The 11,759-nt window shown below is 52.7% G+C and overlaps 3 protein-coding genes across 3 annotated transcripts; 2 read left to right on the forward strand and 1 right to left on the reverse strand.

The window, feature by feature from the left end:
- Nucleotides 1-171: 171 nt before the first annotated feature.
- BDP81DRAFT_312776 (uncharacterized protein) lies at nucleotides 172-1,038 on the forward strand (the record flags this gene model as incomplete). Its single annotated transcript, XM_060583838.1, has 2 exons — nucleotides 172-243; nucleotides 301-1,038. The coding sequence occupies 2 exons, from the start codon at nucleotides 172-174 to the stop codon at nucleotides 1,036-1,038; spliced, it is 810 nt and encodes a 269-aa protein (XP_060448408.1).
- Nucleotides 1,039-1,311: 273 nt separating this feature from the next.
- Nucleotides 1,312-2,202, forward strand: BDP81DRAFT_183908 (uncharacterized protein). The gene is made up of 2 exons (XM_060582318.1): nucleotides 1,312-1,818; nucleotides 2,038-2,202. The coding sequence occupies exons 1-2, from the start codon at nucleotides 1,584-1,586 to the stop codon at nucleotides 2,139-2,141; spliced, it is 339 nt and encodes a 112-aa protein (XP_060448409.1). The 5' UTR covers nucleotides 1,312-1,583; the 3' UTR covers nucleotides 2,142-2,202.
- A 6,927-nt stretch (nucleotides 2,203-9,129) lies between these two features.
- Nucleotides 9,130-10,062, reverse strand: BDP81DRAFT_183959 (uncharacterized protein). The gene has a single exon (XM_060582319.1). It carries the CDS (start codon nucleotides 9,808-9,810, stop codon nucleotides 9,265-9,267), a length of 546 nt encoding a protein of 181 aa, XP_060448410.1. The 5' UTR covers nucleotides 9,811-10,062; the 3' UTR covers nucleotides 9,130-9,264.
- Between the last annotated feature and the right edge of the window lie 1,697 nt (nucleotides 10,063-11,759).

Genomic DNA, 11,759 nt, shown 5'->3' on the forward strand with positions numbered 1-11,759 from the left:
ACACTTGCCTGTCGTGTGCTGGTTGACTGGGTTGAGCCAAAGCTTCAGCTTCTATCGCTGTGCACTTCAAATTACTCCCCTTTCCTCCAGCTCACTGGCCTCAATATCGACCTCACCTCCATTCCATAGCCTGGTCAGCTCTAGGCGAGACAACCCCTCAACACTCTCAACATGTCCTCCAATACAGACAACCAGATGACGAGGTTTCTCTTCGCCATCTTGAAACAGAAGAACCTCAAGGATGTAAGTGCTCTCTACTATCATTTCACCACCTCGACTGGTAACTTACTCAACCTCCAGATCGACTGGAATGCTGTGGCCCATGATCCGATACTGTCACAACCCATCACTAATGGCCACGCTGCACGGATGAGATATTCCCGTTTCCGCTCGGCGATGTTGGGCCTCGAGCCTCAAAAACGTAACAGAGCCGCCGCAAACAAGAACCGGGTCACGAAGAACAAGAAGGAGCAAAAGCCACCGAAAAAGGAAGAGGAAGACGACGAGAAGAGGGTCAAGCCGGAACCAGGGACTCTCGAGGCTCTTCATCAAGCCGAAGCTCGTGCTAGGTCTCCAGTCAAGGTGAAGCACGAACATAGCCAACCTCCCTACCGACAGCAGTTCACACCAACATCCATGGCGTCTCCCACAGCCACGGAATGCCAGACCTTCCAACCCAGGATGCTCACCCCGTGTAGCGACGACATGTTCTCCGCACCTCACAACCTGCAGTTCAGCCCGTCAGCGAGCCTCATGGGCGCTCACCCGACCTTCGATCTCCCATCGGCGATGGCCTGCGCACACGAGCCAGAACAGCACCACCACGAGCACGACCACAACTCCTGGGCACCGAGTCCAATCTACTCAGCCTTCGACGCCGCGTACGATATCAATGGCTTTGGCGTTGGCTCCTTGTGCGATCACCAAGCTGGCCAGGGGCACACCGACGACATGCACGGATCTCCCGCACTTGGGTCCCTCATGCCTGAGCACATGAACATCAAGAATGAACACTGGGATACCCATTTCCACCCATAATATCCGAACCTGAAAATGGTCAAGCGAATTTGGTGTGGAAGGATATTGAGGGTGTCATCTTATACGTTTGGGTTCCGGGCTTGTGGTTGGCTGTTTCTGTTCCTCTCTGTCTCTTGTCTGTTGTCTCTTTTGTGCTGGTCACTCCCCTACTCGCATCGATTTGGACTACCAGATGTACTAATGAATTTACGCACACTCTGAAACGGCGTACCGGTCTGGCCTAGAATGTATGCTTCCCGGAAGAAAGCAGGGGGGCCTTTAGAATTTTTTTACACACATACAATTATGATTTCTATGATGAGTTCTTGCTTCTCCGTTTTGCATGCTCCTGTATTGATACAGCGGTCTCGGGCGCATTCTGTTCATCCCTTTCTTGTTTCTCTAGGACCTTGGTCAGACAGAGTTGTGGCGTTGTGTTGTTTCTTGCCATGAGCCGGCGAGAAAGGGGGTTCACCACGGTAGATCCCTTCTCCCTTCGAAGACACAGTGTCATACCTGCTCATCACCAGTCTTGATACTCTGCCGCCATTTCAAGCCTGGTCCTCATGTTCCTATGTGTTCCTCTCTACCCTCTCCTCATCCCACTCATTTCTTTCTCCGTCGGCACCAGGTCACCCAGTATCCTGGTCCTTCAGCCTATTCAACTTCTTACACACCTATGTACACAATATCCACTAATACCAACATCAGAAGGAATTCCAGTCGACTTTGGAACAAGGAAGGGTAAAGTTCGAAAAGAATCGACGAGAAAGTCCATCTCTAACCTGAGACCTCCAAAAAGTGAGTCTGCCCGCTATGATCTTGATATAGGTACGCATACCACGCGGCCGTTGCGACAGCGGGCACTGCTTCCTTGGAGGAATAGTCGCACCTCTGGCCTCTGTCAGGCTTTCGACTCTGTCCGCCGGGTTCCTTCATTCGGTATATCTGACCGCGTATCCTCGCGTTGCTGCCGGTTCCGTCCACCTGCCAAAGAATGGCTTTGCTAACATTCCCGAGATATGGCTTCTATTTCGAAGATCGCTTTACTACTTCTTGCACGTCTCGAAGAATGTCGATGCGAAGCCGGCAAGGTTCTCCAGGCACATTTTCTCGTCCCCTGATCAAAGTAGACTTCTATCGTCAGGCACATGAACGTCGGAAAAGATAGGTGTGGTACTTACTTCCCAGAGGGTGACTACGACGCGCTTGGTGTCGATGATAACCGCGAAAGAGCCATCCATCTCACGAGAAAGCCGCGATTGTCACAAAATACCTACCAGATGAAGCGTCCGCGTCTTTCTTTTGGACCTCAGGTGGCGTCAGATCAAGGAGAGCCTTGCGGACTGTGTATTGAGGCAGTCGATCGGCGTCTGTTATATTGGAGATACCACCTAAGCCTAGGGACGACCTGCCTTTATCGGAAAAGCTCGATAACCTTACTGGTTTTCCCATTCTGGTGAAGAAGACGCGCGGAATATCTCGGGCCATCCTGTGACTGGCGGGTAGATGAATACTGACGCCGTTCGGCGTGAGTGCTGCTGCCGACTCTTTAGAAGGGCACGATGCCCGCAACGGCGGCTTTATGAGGGCGTAGTGTGGACTGAACCACTGGATATCCACGTCTGCGTTGGGGTTTTGCACTTTTCGGTTTCTTCTCTTCTCTATCGCTCCATATTGGTGCCCGTGACGTTCTACTCTCCGGAAGACGCATCGTGAATGGTCACTGAAGATGAAGTTGGAAGACGTCAAGGGCTGTTGGATTCAAGTAAATTACTCATCTCAATGCATGCAAACCCTGGTTTTTCCTCATGTACCTGCAGACGGGAGCGGCATGGTACCGCGCAAAGGTGTATGGGGCTGAAGTGTGACTGCACCTTCGACCCTGCTGTGAGGACTCTGGAGAAAGACCTCAAGAACCTCAGAAAGCTCGATAGCTCCGTACTCGCTGCTTCCGCAAAGTCTTTCCAGCGGATTTTATATGACATAAATGCCAGACGGGTATTCAGGCTAGATCCTCTGTTTGAGGCCCTAACCCACGACGATTCAGGTGCAGCACCCTTCTCCGGGAAGCGGTATTAAAAATTATACGGCGACGAAGCAAGTGACAAAGGGAATGACTTGGGGTGCATCGCAGTATCACGAACGCTGGAGAGGATCCATGTGCGGTCTTCAATGTCCTGCAGATAGCCAATCCTCTTATAGTTCCAAACATGTCTCGTCAAGCTGATACCCGACGATGCTACCATGAGTACCGACCCCGATGCATACTCACGCCACTTTCAGCGTACGGACGACGGTCCATCCATCTGCAATTTGAGCTAAGAGCAATGGTATAGATGTATTCTTCCTGGTTAACTTGATCGATTTCGCCGCACGGGTGTTGCACGAAGATCTGCCTGGAGACGGTGCCCAGGGCCTGCGAAGCCATTCGCGTCTTCTACGCGCCTGGAGGCGAGGCAATTAACATCTTGATATGTTGATCGGTTCTCTGCCTTCGACCCCCGGGTGACACGCTTTGCTTACGGGGTGCAGGCAATGTCTCCACGAAAGAAGAACCGACTTTAACAAGCCGAAGTCAAACACGACGCTGAGTTGGTTCCTGAATCCTTCCCCTGTCACAAAATGGGGATCCTTCCGCAAACACTATGAATGAAGTCAATCATCCACGTACCGAGTGCCTCAAACATGGCCTCAACTAAGGTAGCTGGTTGGTCAGGTGCAATGATCCTGAAGTTAACCAAAGGATTTGAGGCAATGATATAGTAAGCGACAAAGACTACAAAAAGTAGCTGTCCGTCTGTCTTACAATAAAATTCCGGAAAATCGGGCTCTTCGATGAACCAGGTTGTAATTGGGAGTACCATCACGTTCTTCTCGATGATTCTGCCAACAAGATCAGGAAAAATGGGCCAAAGAGCTTGATTGGATCCACCCGCCAGCTCTAATGCAGATACCGATGCCGAAGGATAAATGAGAGCCGTGTCCGTCTAAGGTTCGTAGCAGTGTTTTGCTGAATTGATAATAAATCATACATCATTAGCCTCGGATAGTATTCTCTGGGCCACGAAGGGCCAAGATCCGAACCGGATGCTGCATCAATGACCGGAACGAAAGAAAGGAGGCAAGACGTGGCACAGTTAACTCCAAGCAACCAAGGAATTATGACGCTTATAGGCGACGACACTAAAAGGGAAAATGCTATCCCGATATCGCATACTCTTTCAAAGCTACGTGGGCGGCTGGGATTCGTCTCTCTCATTCTCAAATCTTTGACCAAATTGACATTGATATATTCCCAAACGAGGACTCGCTACTGATACCTGCGAAAAGTCTAGAACCCGAGGCCAGATATCACAGATCTCACAGCGGATTAGGTCGAACAAGTTGGCTTCCTTTGACTTTGACGAGGATTTACGTCGGAGATCCTCGTACCGACGCCTGTTCTGACTCGAGATTTGACCTGGAGCAAGCGAGTCCAAGAAGTACGGGGAGGAATGTGAGTTAATATCAGATTACCTCCAGAGCTTTTTACCTCAACTCCCAGGCTGTCACATAAGTGATCCTCCTCCGGATGCCCGTGATACGATTACCTCTGAAACACTCAAAAGCTCTGAAAGGGCTGGGAGAAACGGTTGCCAAACAAACAAGACGTTCCCACAACAATTTGTCCATCACCACCATCTAGCAAATACAAACCAGTGCCCCATTCCCCCGCCTGTCGTCAAATTAAGCCCAAAGCCGTTTGAAATGGTGGTGAGCGGGGGCTGTCTAAGACCCGCCCCGGGCCCCGCTTACCCCCGGGTGGAGATCACTGTGGAGACTCGGCAGTCGGCGCAACGGGCCGGGACACAAGCTTGCGTACGGTACCGGCATTGATATGAGAGCGGTTGGTTTTATGCACCTACCACCTGCATAAGAAGATCTGGATCAATTGAAGGGAATCTGAAAGAGTCTGGTACTGTCAAGGGCAAACAATCAAGACAACACCAGTATCAAAAGTCTACCAACATGGACCCCGGTTAAATTTAGTTTAGTGGGTAGATCCAAGGGAGAGAAGACGCATCTCAACACATGGCAACCGATCAATCGATCAACTTAACTACATTGCGTAGCAAGCTAATTGACCGACTGTGAATACGAGAAACAAAATGCACATCACAGCACAGCACGGCACAGCACGGCACTGCAATATCGAACACACTATCCTGCTTCGCTGGCTCTGCATACGCGCGCTGCACCTAAGGTGACTACACTACAACCTCACCGACATCGCAGACCGTCCCTCTCAATCCCACCTCACCCTCAAAGGAAACGTTCCCCCCTCTCATGGAAATGCTTCCAGAAACGCAGAGTGAGACATTAGATACCACGTCAACGTACACTAGGTCCGCCGCTCTCGGAAAAGTCAAGTCCCAGCCAGCTAAGACAAAAAAAAAACCCCACGACCGCTTCTACCAAGACATAGGTATTCTGCCCACGCCTAGCCCAGCCCCCCCCACGATATACTCCTGCATCAACCAAGGCACAGAAACCACGTGCTCGACAACGGCATCCCACGAAAACGATAGACCACCAAAAAAAGCAATAAGCAATTAAAGATCTCCCCCCATCGTGGCACAAATCATCGCACACGGAGAATCCTCTCGCTACCTTACTCTTTTGCCTCCCCCCCCCAACCGCCCGGCGAACAAAAGGTCCCTTCCCTTCCCCTCGTCGTATGTTGCACGAGGGCACATGACCGCGCAACATGCATCAGCTTCGCTTACAACGCTCACCGCCGCCGTTCGCTGCTCAGATGCTCGGGGCGTAGCTCAGCGCTTGCTCGCCCAGCAGCGAGGCGGTGGTCCTCTCAGCTTTCTCGTTATTTGACTCCATCGTAGATCTACAGGTCCACCGTCCACGAGTTTTTCTCGCCTCGAACAACCAGCCCTATCCTTCCCCCCCCCCCCCCGCCCCCCAGCCACCTGATTTTCTTGTTTGTACCTGACCTTACCTTACCTTACCGCCGGTAAAAAAACTCAACAAAGGCACGTAACCGCAACCGCTTCAGGGAAAGCCCTAGAATGATTCCGCCGAGACAAGCATGCCTTAGAAAATACGAGCAGGAAGAAAATCGAGTGAACCGGACTCTCACAAGTGTGTAAGTCAAAGAAGCTCTCCCAACGCCACCACCAACAGCCGCCAGCCAAATGCTTTCGGGTATCCATCACATCGATAGTAGGAAGACCACGGGCACCTCGTCCCCCATGGGTCATGGGCCATGGCCCATCCCCCCGGTCCGCATCCCGCCACACACCACAACTCTCCATCGTTACACCTCTTCAACCAACCCGTGCATCCCTTCTGCGTCGCCCCGCGCGTGCGAGTGCTAGCTAGCCTAGCGTGCCCGTGATCTGCGGACGTTTGCTTCATGGCTCTTGCCGGCCGTAAACGGCGGGAAGGGGAGGACGATGAGGGACGGACGGGGGTGGACCAACGGGGCCACCATGTCGAATCACAGATAGCGCCGTCCGAATCACACGCGCCTAGGCCGCATGCGGTTTGTAGGGCGGCACGGCGGTTGGGTCCAGGGGTCCAACAGCTCTTTTTCTCTCATTAGAGAAAATGGGATTTCTCGCAGACTGCCAAACTGGCAGTCAGTGCACGGCCGGTCATGCCGGGTTACCCTTCATCCTTTTGACGTGCTGTAGGTAATTGACTTCCAGATGTCAAGATGGAGCGCACGCCATCAGATCTTAGACCATTGTCGGTCACTGGTGGCGGCGAGGTGGACGAGGTGAGTAAGGCGTGGGTTGCGAACAGATGTGACGGGACAAGGATATTCTCGGCGGTGATGATCTCTGCAGATGTGAGTGCTGCAGTACTCCGTAGAGGTGATCGGATGGTTGACTGGGGAGATGCCGGGATTTCTTTCATGTCTATGCCCCCCCCTGCCAATTGCCCAAAAAATGCTGTTCGTGCTTGATAAGATACTGCGAATCTGCCTCTTTTCGCATTCTTGGGCGGTTGAAAGAGTCAGTTCACCTGGTTTCTCCGCCCGCCCAGAGGGATGACAGGACAGGGGTAAGCGAGCTCTTTCACGGCGCAGTTTCCGTGATGCCACGAGGTGGTGTGTTACTCATCTGCTCAGACATGTCAAATTCTCCAATGGAAACTCGAATATGAGCTTCTCAACTTCTCTTGGTGATAGTCGAATAGGCAACCCTCATCATTTCTGAGAGCAGAGACCCAATCCTCGGCCGCATCGACTCATCGTCACGGGACGCGGAACTCCCGAAAGATTCGAATTGGCGACCTGCCTTAGATACAGGTCGGGAAGGTGTCGTTGGCCTAATGCTTTGGGAGGTTTAATCCCGCATGGCCTCCCCTCAGTGGAGAGATATATGAATGGAGGATTCGCAGGTCGAAAAAGGCGTTTTGGGAGCCAGTTATCGACGATTCTGTACCCGTCATGCCGTATGCGAGGGACAGCTGACTGCCAATAAGGACGTCAAAGTGGCACAGCAGCCTCCCATTCGTTGCACAGCACGTTGTGGTCCCCCGGCCTGTAAGTAAAGCTGAGGATAGACTGCGGCTTGCGCGGCGTGGCTAAAACTTCCATCGTTATGGATCCTGCTGTGATCCCGTGAAGCGCGGTGTCTAAGTGTTTAATGTCGTGAGATTCGAAAGCATCTGAGAATGACGTCTTCTCATAGTTGCCGTTGCCGCTGCCGCTAGGGTGACGGCTACTCGCTTTCAGGCCGCTCAAGTCGGCCATGCATTTGCGCATCTTGCGCCGGGCAAGCACAAGAGATGCAAACGCTGTGATTCTACCACGAAACTATTGGAAGAGTAGTGGAAGTCGATCGCAATAGTATTGAAATGTTATACGGCATAGGTAGGCCCGGCCAGCTCGGCTCGTCCTCAATGCCACTTGGCCGCTTCCTGGCGTGTGAGATCCTGACGTTGATCTGAGCGATCGAATGTAAGATGGAGCAGCAATGCGTGGGGCGACAGTTGCCAAGCATCCAGGGCCCCCCAGCAGCAACCTCGAAATCATTGTACTGTGGATGGTCAACGTGATCCGTCACGAAATGAGATGTGATGAGAGTTTCGAGTCAGTCGAGTCCGTCTGACAACATGGGATGCCATGGCAGTATTTGATATAGACATCCTTCATCGGCTGTAAAAACTGAACACAAATGTTAGCACGTTCTCCAGGCTGACCAGGCCTTCCGTGGCTCTCCGAGCATGAATATCACTGTTGCATCGAAACTGCGAAGTAATCCAGCCGCACAATCCCAGCTTCAGCACAATTAAGTGATCGGACCTTATAAACAGGGCCAGGAGCCACTGTGCCGTGAGGCTCGGTCTCGTGTGATGGATGTCGATCATTGATTATTAGTTGGTTCTGCCATTCAAGGGTTGGCCAGATAACGTCTGCAAGAACGATTTTCGTGCAGCGAATGATCCTCAGCCCGTGCTCGATTATTTGCTTGATGACTACCGGAAGGATTCATCATCCTCGCCCGGATGTCAGATGGCTAGTACACTTGGTATCAAAGCGGAAACTCGACCGGGAAGATAACGTTCTTGACGGCTAGAGAGGCTAGTTCAACGGCAAAGCAAACACATGACCCCTGCATTGAAGTCAAGACGATGTACGACATGGCAGGGGTGGAGGAGCTCTGCCCATCATCCACCAAGTGTGTATCTTCCAAGGCGGAGGAAAGCTCACCAACGCTCATGCATTGCCTAGTTATCGTCGAGACCAATCCGAGAGTCGAGTTATGATCTCAGCGAGGTCCAGTTGGGTTGCAAGTCAGGCTCGACTACTGCTCGACAAGGTTGCCACAATACATGCGAATATTCCCGTGGTGGCGTACTGCGTAATATACAGATTCCAGGGGTCCTGGCCATTCGGTGGAAAAGCGTTGCCATTTGATATTGATGTCTCTCAGCCCCCTCAACGGCGAATATCTTGCAAGGTTTGACTGGCGCCACAAGAAGCTGATTTGACAAGTCGGACCGGCCGCCCTATTTCACGCTTCCACCGGCTGCACTTCGAGCACCCGAATTCAAGAGCAACATGGTGGCTCGTTTGCATCTTCTCAAGGACTGTCGAGACCAATTGGATTTTCGTTCGATACCTTGGGAGGTAGCACGAATGCAAACGAGGTGTCAGACAGCACACATGCCAAAATGGTCGAAAATCTGTCATGTAGGTGCCTGACGACCCGGAAAACGAGCTTACCCAACAGGCAACTAGCCGGCAAGATAGTTGAGGCACGGCGAACATGGTGGTTGCGGCGGGGGAATTGACCACCCGTTCCGGGGTAGCATCGTGATGGTGAGGAAGAGAGTGGAGGGCACGTTACGTACCTGAAGCTTGTGCATCAGCTTGAAAAATTGCTCTAAGCGACGCTCAATGAATGAGGCGGCCGTGGGTTGAACCATGCTCTCAGTATGCAGCCATACCTTAATCCGTACTTCAGTCATGCACGGGGAAGCGGCCGGTGAGGTTGCATGGTGGACGAGTGTGAACCTGATTAGCGGCCGATGAAGGTGCAATAGCAAGGCTGTCCCGTCTGCCCGTGTCATTGGGCTGCCATCGGATGGGTTTTCCCAGGGGCATTGACGAGGAACTGATATCTGGGGTCCAGAAGGTAGGCCAGACCGGGATGGGTAAGTCCAACGGGTGTGGCAAAGGAGCGAATTGAAGTGACAGGCCCGATGAATAGGTCGATATGTGCAGCAACGTCCGTTCCTTCGGCCCTGAGTGAGACATGTAACGAATGTCCCGAATGGCATTGAACGTTGGTGATGTAATAGAGTGCGTCTCGTCGTAGCGACGGGATATTGCGATGGGCCTCCGACCTCGTTGTTGGCCAATTCCCCACAATGGTAGATACGTTGAACAGAGAAAGGCCAGCATTGATGAGCTACTCCATAGGCGACGCCAATTGAAGTGGTTTGAGTTGGGTGCTGGGATTCGGAAGCTCTATCTGACACGGGTCAGGTCGACGGGGGGTCTGTGTTGTGCATAGTGTTCAAGGTAGCAGTGATCGTCTCGCAAGCACAAAGAACCAAAGGCGGGCAGATGCAGCAATGGTGCAGCCTCAATCCTTGAGAGAGCTGGTCTGTGTGGACGGACTGGGAGTCCTAGGCAGTACTCCGTCAAGGCTAGAGCTGCGGATGTGAAGGTGGATGGTTCGGAGTGAAGCATTGCACGTTGCCAGGCCGTTGAGTTGCTCCATCAGTGTGCAGAGTGCAGACAGGGCGAGAGGGCGAGAGGGAACACAACGTTCCGAGCTTCAAGCGCAAGTGGGGATTGGCGATGGATGGTGGATGGTGGCCGCTTGTATGCCGGCCAGCGGGATGTGATTCCAGACCCGTACCGGCAGAGGCGATGGCGAATTCGCGATGGATGCAGAGTAGTGGCGTTCGTTCGTTCGAGTCCAGCCCCTGGAACTAAGGGGCCGATCGAGTTCGTAAGTTGTAGATGTAACGGGAGTGATGGGTTTGACGTTGTCGATGAGAATTGGTGATGTTCCTGAAACTGGAGGGAAGAGGTCGGATGGTGTGTCACTGGTCAAACAGGACACACACAGAATGCCATTGACGATTGATGGAGGGTGGATTGGGATCAAACGGGAGGAAGAGGTTAGGTACGTATCCCCAGAGGGACAATGGAACAGCGTGAATGGATGATGGCTGAGGGATTCCGACTTGTGCATCAGAAGAAGGAGCGGTCCACTGAGATATGCCGTACCTTAGATACCTACCTACCTGCCGTAAGGTACTCTGTAGTTGACAGGAGGAAGGAAAGAAGCAACAAAGTATTGACTCCGTACTCCGTTGAGGAAGGCACAATTGATAGAGGTCCATGAGGTGAGGTTGGAAAGGTGGCACAGACGGGGAAACCGGCGAGAGGTAGCGGCTACCTCCCACATTGCCGCCATCCATGACAAAAACAACAGGCGCCAACCGTACCGATTACTTCCAAGTGGGCCCGAGTGGATCAGTCCAACGGGAGGTTAAAAGCGACGAACCAGTCAGACGCACGTCCATGGGCATCCCTGCAATGCATCTGCTGAACAGCAGGCACATGCGGCTCCGGATTGGCCCCATGCATGTTCCTTAGGCGCCATCACCCTTTCCTCGGCGCGTAGACTGTTCAACCCCGGCTCCCTGTCGTCCCTTCCCCCTTCCCCCTTCCCCCTTCCCCCTTCCCCTCATCCCCGTCCTCTCTCTTGATTCTCTCTCCCAGTCACTGCCACTCCAGTTCGCCGTGCTTCAAACACAAGCTCCCTCTTCTCCCCCAACCATGCTCTTTTCCTCACTTCCCGCCGCTCTGTCTATGTCGGTCGTTCTATGCTGCGCTGCCTTCCGACCCTTCGATAGGCTCTCAAGCCTGTTCAAGAGTCCGTCCTAGCAACTAGTCATCCATGGCCACCGAGGCGAATCAAGCCTGTTTGTGCCAGGATGCACGACCGTGACCACCGCCGAGAAGAGGGGAGTCATGCCACTGGTCCCCCGTCTTCAGATTTTGATACCCACCTTACGGAGTACACACGACGTCCCTCTCTCTGTGTACATACCGCGCATTTGGCATTCCACAGCAGTCCTGTAAGGTACCTTTGCCGCCCCCAACGAGGCATCTGCTGTCTTCACTGCCTCACTGTCAACCATTACTCGATACAGCAATGAAAAGTCAAATCATCAGGGGGAAAGCGGAGCTGGATATCCAAAGCGAGACA

Source organism: Colletotrichum phormii, assembly GCF_030913505.1.
Source record: "Colletotrichum phormii strain CBS 102054 chromosome Unknown BDP81scaffold_5, whole genome shotgun sequence".
In the NCBI taxonomy this organism is placed as follows: domain Eukaryota; kingdom Fungi; phylum Ascomycota; class Sordariomycetes; order Glomerellales; family Glomerellaceae; genus Colletotrichum; species Colletotrichum phormii.

Bases quoted from the DNA above. Each gene is read 5' to 3' on its own strand.
- BDP81DRAFT_183908 (XM_060582318.1), top strand. From the start codon at position 1,584: ATGTTCCTATGTGTTCCTCTCTACCCTCTCCTCATCCCACTCATTTCT. The intron at 1,819-2,037 runs GTGAGTCTGCCC...AACATTCCCGAG, and splicing joins TAACCTGAGACCTCCAAAAA to ATATGGCTTCTATTTCGAAG.
- BDP81DRAFT_183959 (XM_060582319.1), bottom strand. From the start codon at position 9,810: ATGCCATTCGGGACATTCGTTACATGTCTCACTCAGGGCCGAAGGAAC.